This window comes from Drosophila erecta, unplaced genomic scaffold (genome assembly GCF_003286155.1).
Source record: "Drosophila erecta strain 14021-0224.00,06,07 unplaced genomic scaffold, DereRS2 tig00000000-arrow-pilon, whole genome shotgun sequence".
Classification (NCBI taxonomy): domain Eukaryota; kingdom Metazoa; phylum Arthropoda; class Insecta; order Diptera; family Drosophilidae; genus Drosophila; species Drosophila erecta.
In genome coordinates this window covers 6,661,628-6,681,874 of record NW_020825194.1, presented here as the reverse complement: position 1 = coordinate 6,681,874, position 20,247 = coordinate 6,661,628, and the positions used below count along the sequence as shown (strand labels likewise).

General features: G+C 42.4%; 1 protein-coding gene across 5 annotated transcripts; it reads right to left on the bottom strand.

The window, feature by feature from the left end:
• Positions 1-36: 36 nt before the first annotated feature.
• LOC6554290 (very low-density lipoprotein receptor) lies at positions 37-19,659 on the bottom strand. 5 transcript variants are annotated; one of them, XM_015153770.2, is made up of 13 exons: positions 19,262-19,659; positions 18,016-18,521; positions 13,375-13,515; positions 7,993-8,112; positions 7,755-7,871; positions 6,764-6,886; positions 5,689-5,915; positions 3,653-5,065; positions 3,358-3,556; positions 3,031-3,207; positions 1,078-1,211; positions 839-1,000; positions 37-698 (listed from the first exon to the last, which is right to left on the bottom strand). In XM_015153770.2, exons 2-13 carry the CDS (start codon positions 18,410-18,412, stop codon positions 666-668), a joined length of 3,243 nt encoding a protein of 1,080 aa, XP_015009256.1. In that variant the 5' UTR covers positions 18,413-18,521; positions 19,262-19,659; the 3' UTR covers positions 37-665. The 5 variants fall into 5 exon arrangements, with proteins under 5 accessions (XP_015009256.1, XP_015009263.1, XP_015009258.1 ...); XM_015153777.2 differs by lacking the exons at positions 3,031-3,207; positions 6,764-6,886 and having other exon boundaries at positions 19,262-19,646; XM_015153772.2 differs by lacking the exons at positions 6,764-6,886; positions 13,375-13,515; positions 18,016-18,521; positions 19,262-19,659 and adding exons at positions 10,853-10,982; positions 11,608-11,800.
• Between the last annotated feature and the right edge of the window lie 588 nt (positions 19,660-20,247).

Below are 20,247 nucleotides of genomic sequence, written 5' to 3'. Positions count from 1 at the left end.
GCCCATCCATAAAGTCATGTAATTATATCACAGGAGTACGCTACACATAAGTATATTCTGAGTTTATTATTCATCGTATTTTCTTTTTAGTGGGGAAACATATACATATGTATGTACACTTAACAAATACAGTTAACAAAAGGCTAATACGTATGTAGTAATAATTTTAATATAATAAAACGACTCTGCTCCACGACAACAGAAATATAATTTCTCAACTCGCTCTAATAGTAGACCATAAGCATAATGATCTTTTTTGACATGTTTACGTATAGTAATATGAATTTGCTTCATTTAAAAATAATGCACACTTACAGCTATATACAGTTTGGAACTATGTAATTTATAATTAGCAATTAGATTTCTCGTTTTCCTTTACGTTTCTCGTAACTATTTTTTTTTTGTGTTTTTTGTTTGTGATAGAACTCTGCGACATAGTATTTTGTACAGCATCCTTTAAGGATGCGCTCCAAGGTGACCCGCCGTCCTTGCCGTGCCTTAAAATTTTAAAATAATTAATTTACACAATACACAGAGTTGCTCAGTCTTCAGGCGTGTGTGTTTCTGCCGCGGGTCTCGAGTTTAGCATTGGTCATCCAATTTTGCCAGCGACCAGGCGCAACAATCATCCAATCCACATTTCACACGATTCCAGAGGAATCAATCTAATACGAGGATATGCCTATGACGGGTGAGTACTGTAAAAGAAAGTAACAAAAAATTATAATAATTCTAATAGAAGCTCAGTAATTTTTAAGTATTAAGGGAGAAAAATTTAATCCTTTGTGGTTTATAGTTTCCAGTGCTCAATGGCTAAGTAATTTGATTGGGAACCCACCTCCTCATCCATGACACTGGTGTGGTCATAGATTCGCGCCGGCAGGTTTTTGCGCAAACTGAAGTGATCCTCTGTGGTGGTGGTCTTGCGGTAGATGGGGTTCTCGAAGTTCATCGAGTTGATGCGTCGCTTGCTGCAGTAGCGGTAGCCAATGAGCAGGAGCTGCCGAAGAGCGGATAAATTGGTTAGTTAATTGAATACCCCCACGTCATCCCAACTTCTCTGACCAGCCCACTTACCACCGATAGCAGGACAGCGAATCCACTGAGACTGGCTATGACCACCAGCGCAATAAAGCCGGAATCCGGCTGCTCACTGGGCGTTGTGGTCTTTTCGATTTGAGTATGGTTTTTCACTGGACGCTGGTCAGCAACTATGGGCAAAAATAGTACGGAATTAGACAAATTTGTAACAAGAGTATATACTTGGGTGCTAACAAAAAACAGTTATCATATCGTAGCTTACACTGAACACAACACGAACATGCGCTAATTTATAAACATATTTAATTATAAACGTACTAATTTATAAACGTATTACGAAACATGCAAAACCAAAAACCACAGAAGTATGTAACAAACTTTTACAAAATATTTTTTTTTTTTTATTAAATAGTTTAAACTGTGAACAAGCAGCACAAAGTGGAAAATTGTTATTAATTGGCACACAACACTAAAGAGGAGTTTAATCAGGACACAAGTTACCGCACAAAATCTGTATCTTAAACAATTCCATCCACAACATGCTGAATTTCAAGTTCTAGCCACCTACGACATTTTTCAAACCCTTTAATACAGTTTTAGTCGCAGGGCTTATACGCTACTTCACCTTCGGCGATGATAAACAAAAGGGAAAACTGTATAAAAAGGAAAACGGAAATCATTGCAATAAAAGAGCGGAGCGAAAAGGGAATCAACATCAAAATCCAAGCCGCTTAGAATCCCCCCAAACTCCCACTTTCCTCCACAGAATCCAAGGAATTTTCAATCAAATCGCTCAAAGTGCGCATTTAGGCGCAAATAAACACTTAAACGCGCTCGCGCCTTTGATGGCGCAAACTTTTATGCGAAAGAAGCGGCCTGCCGCCGATTTAGATTGGGAATGAAAATGGCAATAGCAATGGGAATGGGAGTGGAGTGGGCATGGGCATGGGAATGGCAACCTAATGACATCGTTAACGCAGCGCATTTAATGGGCTTTTTGTCAGGCGTCGCGGGAGGACTTCTTTCAGTTTCCTAGTCAAAACATTAAAAGTTATCAACATTAAGTTGAGCCGCACTTTAAAGCAAACGCTCCTCTGGAGGCGTCACTCGAGCTCCCCCGATATTAACCTCATACTTTGCGGCTGTGGATTATGGGATGGGGCTGATGGCACAGGATTGGATGGCACGGGATGGCAATGGAGGGGGGTGGTGCTTGATGGCTCCTCTTTAGAGGTTTCAATTGCAGTGTTGGGCCAGGCGAGGGCCTACTTGCGGTTGGCGGCAATGCAAGTGGCTCAGCGGCGTTGGCATTTATGAAACTGTCAAGGATATATGGGTATACACTCCTTCCGAACTCCTGATGATGATTAATGTGGGCCATGACAAAGCCAATGCTGTGGGTTGGCTGCACCCGCACAAAAGGGGCTGCGTTGTGGTGATCTTGGGGAGCGTTTTGATTAATATGCTTGCAATAAATCTGAATCAGAATCCCACGAAAGTGTTTATAAACAGTGCGCGTGAATCGAGAAAAAAGTGACAGGAAAGACGTCGAACTTATAAATTGAGGGGAAGTCCCTGGGTTGTCAACCCATCCGAAAGGATAACTATCGAGCTGCTCGACAGTCTTATTTATCAAAATTTCCGTTGACGTACCGCTGATTAAGTCCTCTGCACTCTGTTTTGTCAGTTAAAAATCTGAGGTTGAGCGACAGTATGAGGTTAATGTGCATGGATGTCGAATGTGTTTTTTGGGACATCGTTTGCCGATTGGCAAATTATTTTACAATTATATAATTAACTTTAAGTTGACAAGCAGTTTATACATGACAGAACAATATAAGTGAATATTTAAAGGTGGAACGAAGACTTCAAAAACAAAATGACTTTCGAGGCGATATGAGCACAACACGTAGATGGGCAACCCCTTTTTAGGGTGGACCACAAACGGACATACAAGGACACGACACAGAACGGGTTGGTCACTCCTACCGAAAGTCGCGGGCAGCAGGGGCAGCCTGGTGCTCAGCTGGAGATCATCGTTAATTTCGATCCGAATGTCAGCATGTCCCACTTGGACACCCGTGGGCAGCCGCCTCCTCGGGGATTTTGGCCTCGGTTTCGTTTTGCGGGCGCGCGGGGGTCTCGTGACTGGAGGCAAATAAAGTGCTACATGCGGATGCGAGTCATGCCGGATTGGGGGAATCGGTTTTGGGGGTTTAGTAAGCATTAGTAAGCATAAAATCAAATTCAAAGCCATGCTGGTTAAGCTAAAAGCAAAATGGCTAGGGGAGCTACTGAAAGTTCTCGAGTACTTACGATCCTCGACGCACATGAGGCCGTCGGCCATCAGCTTCAGGCCCGTGGGACAGGCGCAGGATATGCGAGGACTCCTCTCATTGATCCTGGGCGCTGGCAGGCAGAGATGGGAGCAGTGGCCATTGACCGACTGGCAGTGATTCACGCCGTCCGGCTGGCGGTAAGGATGGTACACATGCACCACCATCGGATGCTGGAGCTGTAAAGCAAATAAATGAATAAATGAATGAATATTGCAAGGAGCGTTTGTCGGTTTATATATAAGCCAGTGATAACATCGGGTAATAGATCTTACCATGTGCATAGCTGTGACGGGCTCCACATCCTCTCCAGTGAACTTGTTCGCCTTGAAGACGGCCTGCTTGTCCCAGTCGGTCCAGTAGACGTAGTCCTCGAAGGTGGTGATCGAGAAGGGATGTCGCAGGTATTCGCCGGAGTAGAGCACCTGGCTCCGTTGCGAGCCATCATAGTTCGCCGACGAGATGACGTTGAGCTTGCCATCTACCCAGTAGATGCGCTTCTTAACCAGGTCCAGGGTGATACCATTGGGCCACTTGACGTCATAGCTGATGATGGTGGTGCGGTGGGAGCCATCCATGCCCGCCCTTTCGATCCGGGGAGAGGCGCCCCAGTCGGACCAGTACATCCAGCCCTCGATGGGATCCAAGGCAATGGAGCGCGGAATGTCCAGGGAGTCCTTCACCAGCACCTTGCCCATGCTGCCCTCGAAGTTGGTCAGCTCGATAGTGCACTTGTGGGTGTCCGTGAAGTAGACATGGTTGTAGATCCAATCGACAGCCAGGCCATCCGAGGTCACCGATGACTTTGTCAGCACAACCGTCTTTTCGCTGCCCTCGTCAATCGGCGCTTTATATATACTCTGGGTGGTCACATCGCTCCAGAAGATCATTCCCGTGCGGAACACAAAGTCCAGGGCAGTGGCTGCCTTTGTACTATTCACTATGGAGGTCATTTCCATGTGGTCGAGTGCTATCTTGCGGATGTCATGGCGTCTGGCCAGGAGCAGGGAGGCGTGTCCTTCGCTGGCCTTGCATCTGGTGTGATTTTTGGGATCCCTCATGTAGCCCGCCTCGCATTCACACTTGAAGCCGCCTATTTCGTTGACGCATATCTGAGAGCACTTTCCAGGGACATCGCACTCATTGATGTCCTGGCAGTTCCGCTTGTCCGGCGACAGCGTGTAGCCCTTGTGGCACTGGCAGTGGTGGCCCACCTTCAGATCGATGCACTGGTGCATGCAACCTCCGTTCTTCGAGGCGCACTCGTTTACCCCGCACTTGCCGGCCGGCTCATCCTCGCCATCCGGACAGTCCTTCCGCTTGTCGCACACCTTCGAGATGGGAATGCACTGACCTCCACCGCAGTCGAATTCGCTGGTTGCGTTGCAGCCGCCTTGGTTGACTCCCAGACTCAGACTCAAGCCGCAATCCCGCTCGTCGCTGCCATCGGCGCAGTCCTTGTCCCCGTTGCAGGTGAGATGTCCGGGAATGCAGCTGCGATCGCCGCACTGGAACTGGTCCGCCCGGCAGGTGACGTTCTTGCAGTTGGCCGTGTGCTCATCGTCGCCATCGGGACAGTCGCGGTCACCGTCGCAGAGCCAGCTGTGATGCAGGCAGGTGATGCGATCCTTGCACTGGTATTCGTGCGATAAGCAGGGCGTGGTCGTCTTGGTCACATTCGCACAGGACTGAAATGATTGGGGCAATAAGCACAGAGCAGTTTTTAGAAGTGTGGTTTAATATGAAACACTCCGTAAGTTACAGAGTTTGAAAATGTGTAGCACGTTATTGCATGTGCTGCTTTCACTCTTTATTTAATTAAAGAGTAATTTGCACAAAAGTATTTGAATAATACCGCTGTAGAGTGCAGGATGCACTGCAACTTAAATACCTTAAATTGCTGAAATTGCGCTATTGTGGGGAAAGGTGCAAAATAAAACGAGGGTCAGGCGGCGGAAGCTGGCAAAGTTTCCGGCCCTCAGTTTTGGGAAGTTTTCCTGCAGAAAAGTATGCAAGGGGGAAATGGCCGCACACAGGGGAAATTATGCACCCCCTAAGCATGCAAAAATGCAATTTTATGCGTGCCATGCGTTGACAACAAAAGCTGCCAAAGCTGGCAGGGCGCTGAGTTATGCCCAACTTGGCCATAATTCATGTGGCTTAGGCGGGCACCAAAAAACGGAAGGATGTTTCCAGGGCAGAGGCAGAGGCAGAGGCAGGAGCAGGGGTCTCGGGTTTGGACAAGGATAAGGGTAAGTTTCTTTGCGGACTGGCAAGGAGTGGAAATTTATGGCTGGCATTATTCACTCACCCGCTCATCGGAGCCATCTGAGCAATCCGGATCCCCATCGCAGACCCAACGCTTGGCGATGCAGGCTCCACTTGTGCAGGTGTGCTCCGCCACGGAGTCGCAGGGCACCACTGGGCACTCCTTCTCATCCGATCCGTCGCCGCAGTCGTCGTCGTGGTCGCACTTCCATCGCTTCTGGATGCACCGTCCATTGCCGCAGGTGAACTCGTCGGCACGGCAGGTCTGGTCTGCGAATTTGTCAAAAATATTTAGGCTTAACCTCGCCACAAAGGGAGTTGCAACAAATACGAGCAAACAATAGAAACCAAAGCGAAGATGAAGTGACTTGGGTGTTATGATGCGTTGGAAATGGGAGTTACTTTAGGGCGCAGAGATAGAGTTTAGGTAAGTTTAGGTTGCAATGCAATTTGTAAAAGGAGAAACCTACAGAGCTGCATGAGTAAACAATAAAATGTAGCTTCAAATGATGCGGAGCCTTTTAATTGAACTTTCTAACAAAGAAAATAAACATGCACAAATCAAATACGAATGCAGTGTTATTCTATCGTTCGCCCACATCTGAGTTCTAAGTACAGTGGGAAATGATTATCCGCACTCCATTCGGGGTCATCGAAGTCCTTGCCACAGCAAGCTGAAAGCACGAGTGGAAGGCAACTAAAAACCAAAAGCCAAATGAAGTGCGGTTGCCTCAATAGTTGGAATAAGTTAGCAATGAGGTTTGGTTTTCAGAGGGTGATGCCAGTTGGTTGCGGCAGGCAGCCAGCTACGAATGGAACTAAAATTGTGTTTGTACATCCAGGAGCAGCTCCACTGGAACTCAAGCCATTTATCTTAACTCGAGTTGAATCGAAGCAAGTAAATAGCCAACTTTAAGCTGCTGCAGTGGGTAGAAAACAACTATAAAGACAAATTATTTGCACTTGAGCGGTGGAGGTAAACAAAAAAGAAATCTAAATTAAAATAACTATTTTCCAGAAGCTTGCTTAAAAAATACAGATGTTGAGTATTGCAGATGGAACCAAAAGAATTGCTCTGCTCAAACTTAAGGCGGAAGGAACTGATGAATTATTCTTACTGCAGTTGTGCTCATCGGAGCCATCGCTGCAGTCCTTGCTCTGGTCGCACATCCAGGCCAAAGGAACACATTGCCCCTCGCCGCTCTTGCAGGCGTATTCATCCGGCGAACAGGTTCGAGCTCCTGGCGATATCGTCGTGCAGCGGTTATTGATAAGGGGAGAGCGGGAAGAGAGAGCAGCGGATTGTAGATATCATTATCATTCACTTTCGACGCATCACGCATACGCCATGTATAACCATTCACTTATCGCTGTTCTAAGGTCTAACGTTCTAAAAGGGGAAAATATGGCCAAATACTTGGCCTTGCAACTTGTCTATGAGTTCGATGTCGCATAACTAGCAGCGGATTTTAGGCAGTGACGCCCTCCAGTACAGCAGAACTTCGATAGAGTGATACATCTTAGCATGCATCCAATTTAGCAAGGTTTTCCGGCAACAAGCTTAGAAGTTCTAACGCTGATTTACTTAGGAACAAATCAAGTTGTTTCTGCTGAAGCTCGACTGTACTTGAACCCCGAACGCGACAGGCATCCTGTGGCAGCAGCACACTTGTCTGCGGGTGGGTACTAAACGAGTTCCATGCGCTATTGCCGTGCCCCAGCGACAACGCGTCGTATACTTGTTGTCAAGAGCCGCTGGGAACGAGCACACAATACACCGCGCACTCACACCAATGCACAAGCACACTCGATGCTCAAGCACAGGCATATGTGCGCACAACATACACACACTCTCACAGGACTCTCAGGACTCTCACTCTCGATGACTTGATTAAACTTCTAAGCACAAGGCAGGTGGGGGGTAAATTGTTGCGAAAATTATGCAAGCGCGCCACTCCATTAAGGGTGCGTATGAGTTATGCGGCAAGTTGGTTAGTGAAAGCGATTAAACGGCGCACAGTGGGTGGGTGGTGGCATTTGCATTTGCATTTGCATTTGCTTTGTTTGGTATCGATTGCAAGGACGAAGTGGTACTAGTGCTAAGCTTACTGCAGTTCGCCTCATCGGACTTGTCGCGGCAATCGTTGCTGCCATCGCAGAGCCAGCTGCGCGGAATGCACTGGTCGACCGTTTGGCATTTGAACTCGTTGTTGGGACAGGCGTTCACTAAACACACAATCGAAATAGTCGTCGGTTAGCTAAGTGACTGGTGCATTCTCCGCGGGATTGCCCGTATACGGATGCGGATACAAAGGACTTCGCCGCCGGGTAGCGGCTAAATACTTACTGCACAATTCGTTGGCTTCATCGGAGCCATCGGCACAATCGCTCTCCTGGTCGCATCGCCATTTGTTCGGTATGCAGTTGCCATTCCTGCAGCGGAATTGGTCCGACGAGCAAGTGGCCTCTGCAAAAGGCAGGAAAAGCGGGTTAAATCATGGTGCTCATGTTGCAGGTGAATAAATACACCTAGGGGCGCCTCTGCAATTCATTTGAGGCACTTTAGTGCTGCAAATTTAAGTTCTAAGCATAACTTATTAAAATAACTTATTTTGTTAGCCAACCTAAACTTTATACGAGCTGAGCAGGGATTTTTTGCTACTTTAAAAGTTGCTGAACTCGTTTTGAGGCACTTTAGGTGCAGCACATTTAAATTCTAAATTCTGCTTAAAATTAACTTATGTTGTTAGCTAATTTAAACTTTGTACGAGCTGGTCGCGCCTTTTTTTGCTTCTTAAGAAGTTGTTGAACTCATATTTTGTAATGGCAATTTAAATAGGATTTTAAACTAAGCTAACAGTTTCAACTTTAACAGAGTTGGCGACTTCTTGTTTTAATTCACCAATTAACCATTTTAACCATATTAATTTCGGCTTAACTTGATTAACTGTTTATAGCCCTAGCTGAAAACGCATAATTGACATAAAAAATATTTGAAATGTGAGGAATTTCCGTTTGGAGAAGTGGGTTTGCTGCGACCGCAGTTGTATGTTTGCCTGGCTTTGAACTGTGCAGGCGACCCGTATCAAAAACAAAAGCCAAACAAACGGCGGGGGAAATGGGAGCTGGGGGCCACTCAGAAGAAGGCGCGCCCCGCCCACACGCCCCCTTCATAAACACACACACACATGTGTATTTACACGCACTTGAGCACGTGCTGAGCAGGGAAAATTCCCCACAAGCACAAACAAAAAGAGCGCTGCAATGGCTTTTCAATGCCACTCCAAGGGGCAGCAAAAATGTGTCATTTTTATTTTACACCGCGTGTGTACACAGATACATACACATATATATATGTATATATAGAGTACGTGTATGGCTTGTAATCGGATTAGTTGGTTTCAGATTCCGCTGACTTGTTGCTATGAAACGCAGCGTTTTTTTACGGCCCGCAGCCGGAAAAGCTGGCCACAAAATTCTATTGCATACTTTCGGGGAACAGCCACGGCAATTAGAAATATTCCTTGCCTTAACCTTTTTTGGAAGGAGAACTCTGGCATTTAACAAATTCTTCGGGCACTTTTGGGCTATTTTTACGATCACTATCAAGTAGAACTGCGCATACTTCTGGTGTAAATGATTGGAAAATGCCTTGTGGCCGTTGAAAATTGGTGTTGATTATGCAAATCTTGGCCAGCGCCGAAGGAAATGCGTTTATTTGGCCCTGTAAAGTTTAATCAATTTTTATGCTTGTCAGGCCTGTGTTGGCCATATCAATAACATTTTATATGATTACTTTTCTAAACTTTTTATGAATTTCAACGAAATGTGGCAACAAAAAAATTGGCCTGTGTGTGCAGGCAACTGGCGCAAAACAAAACTTTGATGTGCGCCAATATTTGTTAAAAAAGAAATAAAAGGCAAAACAAAAAAGGCAAATATAAATACACATTCAGTGAACAATAAAAATTGGCCACATGTGTGACCCGAGCGAGAATAAAATGTATAAAACGGCATAAAAGGAAACAAGTGCAGGGGAGTGAACAACATATTTCCCCACCCACTTTTGGTTCAATGATTGTCGATTCGGTTTTATGTTGTTATTCTTTGCGTTTCGCTTTTTGCTAATATGTGACATTATTTTTTGGAAATTGTGCCCAGCGGGCAAATTGGTAATATCTGCGGATCCGCTCATATTAAAATGGTATGTCACTTCGGTCTCCAATTAAAAATCAAATTACAACACTTTTTTGTAATCGTGTCTGACATTAAAGGGCGAAACTTTCATTGATTGCATTTTAGTGGGGCCACTGCCAAAAACAGGACAATACCCGTATAATGGCATAAATAAAAAATAGGAGGAATATGAAAGTTGCGCTGTCATGCAGCATTTTGCAGCATAATTTATTTTTTAACTAAGTTTAAACGGCTTTTCAGTTGATTAAAAAACTTTGGCCTTTGGCAGTTGATGTTTCCGTGTATTTTCCCGCTCAGTCTCTGCTCTCAGCCAATTTGTATGCAAATGCAAAAATATTCTGTTGCATGCGAGGCATAGCCGGAATCCTGTATAAAGGATACAGGCTACGGAAAATGCGGAAGTGCGGAAAACTGGTGTAAAACTCTAGGGGAAAACTCGGGATTTTTGTAAATCCAGATGATTGGGATTTTGGTGTGTTTAATTTAAGTTAAAAGGTGTCGAAAACTTTTCCACCTGATAATAGTTAAAAGTTTCCCGACGAACTTGGACTAGTTTAACCGACTGTTCTTCAGCATTTCAACAGTTTCCCTTTTGATCTCTGAAAGGAGGCTGATGAAAGGACATGATAGCAACACTACAGAGTTTTAAGGAGTACGTAAGACTTGGTGGTAGTGATAGTATACCGATAGAATACGAGTTTATAACATTTAATGCATTTTAAAATAGGTTGCATTATAAAATTCATTGTGCATTTTGTTTATTTATTTGCCAATACTCATTTGGGCAAATAAGTTGGAATTATGCATGATATGCATAAATTATGTTTTGGCCATGCGTGTATTTTCTATTTAAATAGCTTTAGTATGGCGGATATATCTGTGATTATTTCAGTTATTAAATGTCCATAAATAAACAGTTCACTTATAATATAATAGTGTCAACTCAAATATTATGTTTGACCATTAGATTCGGCGCAAACGATATAATCACTATAATTTTTGTTGCGTACCGTTTATGGCCAGAACGCGAAAACTTTGGCTCTGAGTGTGCAGCAAACTGGTAACGAAGAATAAACACCAAATGCGCCCCATTTTCCGTGGATTTTCCCGCGACTTTCTCGATGTGTTTTCCTTGAGGAGCTGCAGAACATGGGGGAATAGAGCACTTCGATTATGATTGACAAACAAAACACAACAATTTGCAGCCATGAATGGGCCAGGACGCTCTGGTGACATATTTAAGTGGTCCAGCCAACTTGCACAAATTGATTGCATAATTTCCGCAAACAAAAACTGCCCTCGAGCAGCACATTTATGATTTCAAGTTCATTACGAGCAGAGCGGACAAACGGACCGAGCATTCGCATATAAATTGTAAACATAATAATCCATTTTTGGGGGCAGACGGGCCAAATGGCGGAAACTCATTTAATGTCCAACTAAATGATAAATGGCAAGAGGGGCGGCTGCTTTGGCTGGGAGCTTGGAAGTGGGCAGTGGGCAGTGGTAAGTGAGCCCCATCAAGTGTCACCGATTGACTTTGAGGATAAGTCGAGGAACACAGAGCTTCCTTGGCACATCCTTTGGGCTGCTTGGTGGCACCCAGGATTTTCATGTTGCTGCTGCTGGCGTTTTGTCAGAGATAAAACGAATCTTGGCAACGCAGAGTACGTCTGCTCGCTGTCCGATTAGCCTTAAATATTTTCGCTGAATTTGTTTATCCTTCATGGCTTTTTATCCTTGCTTTTTGTTGGCACACACTTACACACTTGGCACACTTTCGCTAGCTGACTTTTCACACGTTTCTTTGAGTTTTCTGGCTTGCCCGTAGTTTTATATTTATATATGTATATATATATATGTTTATATGCAAATTCCCCTTTTAGCTGAGGAGGCAGTCCTTTCACACTTTTGCGCGCTTACATCCGTTTGGTTGAGAGGTTCGCCGCCAACTGAGTGGTTGGTTGCAGAGCGGCTATCCTTAAAAACAATTCCGCCCAAAGTTGTTTGCAGCCTCCGCAGCAGCCGAGAAATCGAAAGCTTGCCACACTCAGCGAGTCGAGTGCAAAAATCCGACTCGAGTTGAGTCTAGTCTTTGCTGGCTGAGTGGATTTGAAATGAGTGAACGATTGGAGTCACTCTCGGTTATTGTTGTGAGTGCGAATTTGGAGTTATTACACGATGAGTTCTTTTCGAATAAATTATAGATATATTAATTTTTGGAACTTAACTATGTTGCAAGTCGAACCTGACAACCAACCCCCTCGACACAATTTGCGCTGCACCACAGAACTATTTTTATGTCGCAGTAAGATAAATAAACTGAGATAGTGCACTTCTGTTTACGCATTTAGCATAATTACGGCTTGCATTCTTGGGGAAATCCAAGATCTCTCTTATCGCATTCCCCCAAGTTCAACAGAAATGCAGAAATGCAACTTTTTTTTGCTGCCCCATTCCTGCTGCTCATTATCAATTTCTCTCCTGGGTGCTGCATTTCGACCCAGCAGCGAGTTACATAAAGGCATTGCATTATGCGCCGCAAGAATCCCAAAATGGATGCACTCATTTCGGTGGCTGGCACTAGTTGGCTGGTTAAAGTTGGGAGATAAACCGCAAGCAGAGCAAACGACCTCACATAGTTTCCTTTTACGATCATATTGGGCCGCCATAAGTCGCAAAAGTCTCGTGCGAGGCGAGATGATAAAGCGGCAGACAGTGGCACAAAAAAATTGCTGATGCAACAGAGCCGCTCTGTTGCAGTCAGCTAAATGCTAAGTGCGTTGCAGATACAAAGCGCTTGCAGATACACAGATACAAAGATACTCGCGGCGGGGGAATGCCATGGCACAGTTTTTGGTCAGCAGTCAGCGACAATTGCGATGCGTAAATGTTGCAAACTAGTTTCGGTTTCCATTTCGATGGCAGTTTCAGGTTTGATTCAAACAAAAGGAAAACCGACAAATGACCAAATGCTGACCGTGCCTAATTACGCGGACGCCATTGTGGGCGCTCTGTTTCAACGACCGCCGGAAAGTATGCAATCAAAAACAGCGGCAAGTGATTCACTTTTTTGCTTGCAATCGTGATATTTGATTCTCTTCCAAAATAATTGCTTCGTCTCTAATACCTACGAACTAATAACCTATTGTTTCCACCTAAATGGTGGTCTCTATGTCTCTATATACTGAACAACTTTGGCATTAATATTATATCTATAGCATTAATTAATTTAAATGATTAGCAAACATAATTCTAAAGCATTTAATGTTTCAGGCTAAGTAGGGTAATAGATTAGATATTAGTCAACGCATTTGGCTTGCGGCGCTGTCAATAAGCTATAAACAACCTGCTCATCACAGAATTAAATATAAATTAACATAAGTGCAGAATAAACACTGGTCTTATGCCACATTAAATTAAAATTAATTATATTGATCTATCAAATGCAGCCATTAGCTATATAAATATTAGCTTGCTCTACTTAATGATATGTTTTTAAGAGCCGAATAAACCTGTCGCTTGAACTCACCTATAAACTTGCACTCCTTAATCTGCTCATCGCTGTCATCCTTGCAGTCCGCATCGCCGTCGCAAACGAATCGAATGGGAATGCAGTCGCCACTGTGGCACTGGAACTGCTTCTCATCGCACTTGGCCTCCAGGGATTGGCCTGCAATATAAACAGAGCTGATTTAGATGGGCAAACAAGCGCTTTAAGCCAATTATAAGGACTCAGAGTTACGGACTTACTGGCTCAACGGGCCACTCTCGCACAGAGCAAACTTTTCTCATTAAAGGAAAAATAACAAAGGCTCAAATTGATTAGGGCTAAAAACTTCAAAAACAATCAGCTGCAGACACAGACAGATATATATCCGCCTCTGTACAGACATACATACATACATATGTGTGAGTGTGACAAGTAATTTGCATACTAAACGATAAAATGGAAGCGGAATGGGCGGGGAGCTTTTAATCAACAGAAAAGCCTCAAACAAAATGGATCACAAAGTTTTGGGCCCCTCCCCGGAAAAACCAAAACATAGGAGCCCTTGAAAATATGCAATACACATATTCGGCACGAAACAAGCCATTCGACGGCCAGAAAACCCAAGGAATGTCAACAGTTTTACACGGAGAACAATTTCGAGTATTAAAATACTATAATATAACAACTCATTTATGGCAAAATTTGCATACAACTTGCGTATAAGTAGGTAGATGATTTATTTATTTCTAGTTGATCTCCACCTTTTAGTTGCACTATTTCTACTTTTTCCTTGTGTAGGAACCTAAAACAAAATGTGACACATAAAAAAATGAATGTAATAGATTGCCATTGAACAAACAGAGGGCGAGGAAAAGCGATAATAAAGAAGGAGGCTAAATTGAAGTGGAGCCCTTTTGAAAAGGGTTTTTCCGACCGGCCTGCCGTTGACAGCTGTTCGCTTGACCCATTCACATGACCCCCTCCACCCACTCCACCCAATCCATGTGGTGATCCATCACGCTTTTGCATATTTCAATGGCCCACTGCTTTGCCATTTCAATTCCCACTCCCATTCCCATATGCATAAACTTGCTAATTGCCGCAACTGAAGTTCGCAGCAATATGGAGTGCGTGTGGCAAAATAAACAATGGGATATCTCCGATTTCCAGCCGTCAATCAATAAGGTCAAATAAATTCGATTTGGTGTCGCCGCACTGGCTGGCCGGGAATTGTTTTCAATTATGCATGATGACAGTCAACAACATGGCAAATTATAATTCGAGCAAATGCATGCATACATGTATGTATGTATTTATGTATTTATGGGGCAGATGGGGAATTCAGTTGAAATAATTCCAGATGACGTCAAGCCTGGCGATGAATGAGTTCCTTTGCCTTGTGCGGCGGGTATTTGAATGAAAAAGTCCAAAAATAAATATTAGCTTGTGGCTCAGAGAAGGATTTTGAATAGGATAATGCAAAAATAATAATGTGGAGGTTCAACGAGTATAAATGGGCAAGTATAAAGAAGTATTTATAACTTGTGACCCCGAACGCGCCATAAAATAAATTAGCATAGCTTATTAAGATTGATAAGGGTCGTTCTTAAAAGAAGTCTGCCATATATTGGTAGGAAACTGAAGATTCTGAAAAGAACTCACGATAAAATCCTTGAAAAGTTATTTAAACCGTCAGCTCGTCCATTAATTAACCCACTAATAGTTTTTCCAGCCGGCTGACACCTATCAATTAAGTTCCATTGTTTCCTTGTCACAAACTTAACCTACTGAGTTTGACTGCATTGAGCCAGTCGGTTATTGATTGCAGAGTTTCCGTAATGAGGCGGACACACCCACAGATCCAAAAACCAGATCAATATCACCATTATGGCCAACAGTTTGTCTGCCGGCAACTTTGGCCAAACTTAGACGCAATGCGAGACTATGAATAAATAAACCATATTCAACAGCAAACTGCTTAGCATAGCTAATGATTTTGTTAATAGTAGAGGCGAAATCAAGTCCACTCACAATCCGGTTGGCTTAACCCAATAAACTTCACTTCGCCGCTCGAAAATCATACGATTTTTTTTCCATATAACAAATACAAAAAATAGACAACTGCGAGTCAAAAAATGCTGATAAGCAGTTATCACATGTTCATATTAGACTAAGAATTAATCATAACTGTGGGAAAAAAAAGTGCATATATTGATAAGAATATATTGGCTCAGCAAGGTGTTAAGTGCTGGGAAAAATCGCAATCAGTTAAATATTCTCTTTTTTCCTATTTAATACTAATTAATATTAATTCAGTTGCGAGCACAGGCTTTGATAAGCTCAGTGCCTAAGTCAAGGTTAATGGATTACCTGATAATTGATAATTGCCTGAATGAATTCCAGTGGTATATACACGAAATGACAAAACACGTGATTCCTGGGGGATGTGGTCCATATGGAGAATGATTTGGGACTTGTATGATGCTGATGCATCAACAATTTCCCCAGAATAGTTGAGTCAATCAAAACATGTTTACGGTAAGCAAACAAAACAATTAAACTGCATCAACATTCTATCTACGTAAGATGAGCACGCCCACTATTAATTTGTTATTGTTATTGTTTGTTTGCCATCGGTTCTGGCACAAACTAGTTCTATATGCTAGAGAAATCTGTTGGCACAGCGAATAAATTAAAAACTGAAGCGAAATGGGGCGTACAAATAAAAATTGAATCAATTTCTTCCTCTCTTCGGCGACCTTGCCATCACATATATACATATGCGACTATATCGTATATGCACAAACATATATATCATATCAAGCATATGTTAATTTATCTGACAGCAACACTCAAGCGTGAAAAATCAAATGGAATTAATGATAAGTCAGCAGGGAGAAAGAGAATATTAAAGAGATAATGCACCTTGATGGGCAGCATTACAACGCAAATCGACGGAGAATTGGGGGCTCGACTCAGTCTATATTTATGTGAATTTTCCTAGTTCACTGCATGCTGAAAAGCCAAAATATTTAAATTTAACTCTGGCATCGTACAATGCCACCGCACTCTGGACTACGTCAATTTCAGATACAAATATCTCTGAAATGCGCCTTGTTTTTTGAGAGCTGGTTAGGAAAATACGTGTTTTTTGTCAACAATTTATAATGTATAGAGCAAAGTCCAAGATTCCCAAGAGCAAAGTACAAAAATGCAAGTAAATGGGGCATTTTTAGCCTTAAGACCATTTTTTGGCACTCAACATGTTGATTGATTTTCGAAAGTGCGAAATGCTTAAAAAAGATTTAACGGTTTAAAAATAGGTTTAAAACGAAATTTGTACACAAAAAATATTTTTTTTTTAAGGTAAGAGAATCTACTCTAATACTTTTTTAAAATGTAATTATAATTTATAACAAACGTAGTTTTTTCGCTTCATGCTCTTCAATCGACAGCATTTCAAGATCATTTGAATGACTTATTGCAGCTATTCGAAGCTCGTTGCACTATCAATCCATTAATTCTTGATTTATTGAAGGAAATTTCTATTGTCTGACTGTCCACTTATCTTCAAGTGGGCAAATCCCGGTGGTTGGAAAATGCATAAAAACAAATCGTAAAATTGACCGATAAGATAATCCCCGGTTCAGGGCTAGCACCAAACGCAAATCCATATTGGCCAAAGCAGGTGGCTAGATTTGAATTTAGATTTATGATTGTAATGCCCCGCGCCACAAGAAAACGTCACAGACAGACGCCAAACGCTTTTCTTATCTCGAAGCCATTAGAAGATACAGATACCTTGTGGTAAGCCAGGCGGAAATCAATGCGGAAGTGAATAACAATTCTCGTCTATTTCGATACCACGGTAACAGTGCAACCGCACACCGTCTGTGTGTGCAACAAGTGGAAGGTGCACTTTTGCATCTGTATCTGTATCTGCAACTGCATCGCTGCTTGTATCTGTATCTCTTTAACTGAGCCCATTTCAAGTGCACGATGTGTGAAGTGAATAAAGCTATTTGAATGACTCGACATTTGGATGATACCCTTGTAACCAAGATTGTGTAGATTATAAATCATCTATGAAGAAATGCACTATTAAGTAATATTACCGAAAGCCATATATTTTAAATGTTATTATTGACTCATATACGTCATGGATGTTTGTTTTTTCTTCAAACTGAATTCGCTAACTTTCTTAGATCGTTATTGATTAGCTTGTAAACCATGTAATATCTCAAGCTCAAATACTATCAGCCTAGTAACGTTTGAATGAAAAACGTCTTAGCCACAGTTGATAATACTTTAACCATTAAATTGCAATTCGATGGCGAGAGCTTTAAACTATCTGCTCAAGTTAAGCACTTAATTTTGTTTTAGAACGCCATTGTCTGTGTAAGATGAGATATTTACCAAGGATTTCACCCTTTTTTTTAGAATGACAAAATATATATAGCGAAGCACAACATATATACCTCCATGCAGGGTATTCCAACTTCATTTTCGACTTGAAGCTCGTCGACATCTGTGGTCTAAAATTAGCACAAGCCAGGCTATAAACAAACTTCACACTTTGTGCCCCCCGCCAGTGCCACCTTTTTATTCTGGTTTTTCGCTATTCTCGCCGGTTTTTCAATCGCATATCAGCCAATGCAGCTGAATTGCTTGTATTCTCACCTATGCCGAGGGGTGTGCCAATCTTTCCGGAAACGTTGAGGAACTTGAAGCCCATGTTGATGAAGGTCTTGCCATCGATCAGCTTGCTCAGCGAGCCGCCCTCGTCCAGCGCCTGTGGATTATGTGGGCTAACTGGCGAGGTGGGCGTGTCCGTTGAGGGCGTGCTCAGCGGCGTGGGCGTGGCAGTGCAGCATTTGCCGAATCCGAGGATTAAAGTCAGCAGCAGGAGATTGAAGTTGGCGCAGGCGCAGCGGAAAAGCTGTTCGGCTCGTCTTTTCTCGCCGAGATTACCGAATGTTACTGGAGATTTTGGGCTTTGGTTGATTTTGGTTGATTTGATGGCGGATTTTGTGGTGGTTTCACTTGCAGTGCTCGTAGAGCGTGACTCTATGGCCATGGTATGGTATTTTACTTGTCTTCACACTTCTTTTGCTGTAGTCTTTGCTGTTTGTCTTGCGCTTTTTTCACACTTTAAGCACTTTGATCTTACAATGTTGGTATTTACACTGTATTGGAAAGGGGGGTAAATTAAGTGGGGTGATTTCTGGTGACCCTGGCCAAATAGATTATCTAAGCAGGAAGCGTGAGATCTGCACCAGCGATTATCTAATCAGAGAAATGGCCAAACAAAAAAAACCGCGTCAACGTAAAAATAAACGCAAGAATTAACGCGAAAACATTGAAGAATCGCTTGCCAGCCAAAAAAAGGAAAATAAACATACGATCTGGCCAATTCTCTTTTACTTTCGGCTCTCTTCTCATTTCTTATTTCGAGCTAAGAAGACTTAAGAAACTGGTTGAAAATCGTGCGACACACAAAAACGCGACGCAGCCAAAAAAAAAAAAAGAAACAAAACGAAAAGACTGAAAAGGCCGAATAAAAATTTAAGCAAAAACATCGGGCAACAACAAAATGAATCGAAAAATGCGAAGAGAGCAAAATAAGCAACGCACAAAAATACACAGTAAATTCATTTATATTAAACTTTGAGAATTCACTATATACCTGATACAACATAACATTTATTTTGAGTAAAATATGGCAATTTCAAACCATAGGTCAAATATTTTATATTAAATACAAATCGGCGAGAAAAACAAGTTTTTACTTAATGTGTATGGAGAAGCAAAAGCATTTCTGTTGACGTTGGCAATTAACAATGCCGAAGTATAATTTACATTTCTGCTGAGCGGACAGCCACGCCCCCTCGATCGGGCAAATGAATTAATTAAATATTATTGTTACCGATATTTTCAGCTAGCACGCGTTTACTCGCGCGGATAAATAAAGTCTTATCAGTTTGGCTTTTTATTTTGATTTATTTTTGCGGTATTTTCAAGGTGTCTGCGAATGTGCGGCACGTGCTTTCCCAATTTATTTCAGAAACAGATCATTGCATTTACGTTTCGATTTGTACTGTTTGAATTACATGAGGTTTGCTTTTGATTTAGCTTTGTTTTTATATAGCTTTGCTTTTATTTAGCTCTGTTTTTCTGTTTTTCTGGTTTGGTTGTTTGTTGTCTTAAGTTGAAAATAAACCGCTAAAAACTGTTGATGCCCGTTTCGCACAACGCGCCTTTTTCAACTGAATTCGCTTAGAGAACAAGCCTGCAAATTTAAGCGAATCGCCACCGATTTCAATTCGAGAGTAGCCGAGAGTGCGATTGTGCTTGTTTTTGCACCGTCTCAAGGTGGTCTTATCAAATGTGACAATAAAACGAGCAGACCGCGTCGAAGAGATACAGAAAGAGTGATTTCAGCAGATCACAGCTCTCTCTGACTTTCCGATGCTGTATTCTACTCTTAGCTCGCCCGGAGATCACTGATGTTAAGGTGCTCTTAAAGCAAACATGTTGATCAGTGATCAATGGAGCGTTCTTGGATGTGAATGGATGGATTGGGCAAGGAATCGTTGGGTGATCTATATTGATCTATAGATCGATAGACACAACTATTATAGCTGCTCTGCTTAGAAACTACAAGAATTAAATGCTACTTGAACTGAGATATTTTGCTTTAAAACTAAAGCAAATATATATACAATCCATTTCAAAACTAATAAATTTAATACCAAAAAATGTTTAAAACGAATTCAAAGTATTTAGAATCGTTCACTTTTCCCTTAAGCTACAAATCTACGCATTTGAAATAATAATTAAAGTATTTTTATGTATCCCTTATCATGCTACTTTCGGAATATTACGACTTATTTCACAACTAGACAGAATTCC

Bases quoted from the DNA above. Each gene is read 5' to 3' on its own strand.
- LOC6554290 (XM_015153770.2), bottom strand. From the start codon at position 18,412: ATGGCCATAGAGTCACGCTCTACGAGCACTGCAAGTGAAACCACCACA. The intron at 7,872-7,992 runs GTAAGTATTTAG...TTGTGTGTTTAG, and splicing joins TGAAGCCAACGAATTGTGCA to TGAACGCCTGTCCCAACAAC. The intron at 699-838 runs GTGGGTTCCCAA...TTTCTTTTACAG, and splicing joins CCAGTGTCATGGATGAGGAG to TACTCACCCGTCATAGGCAT.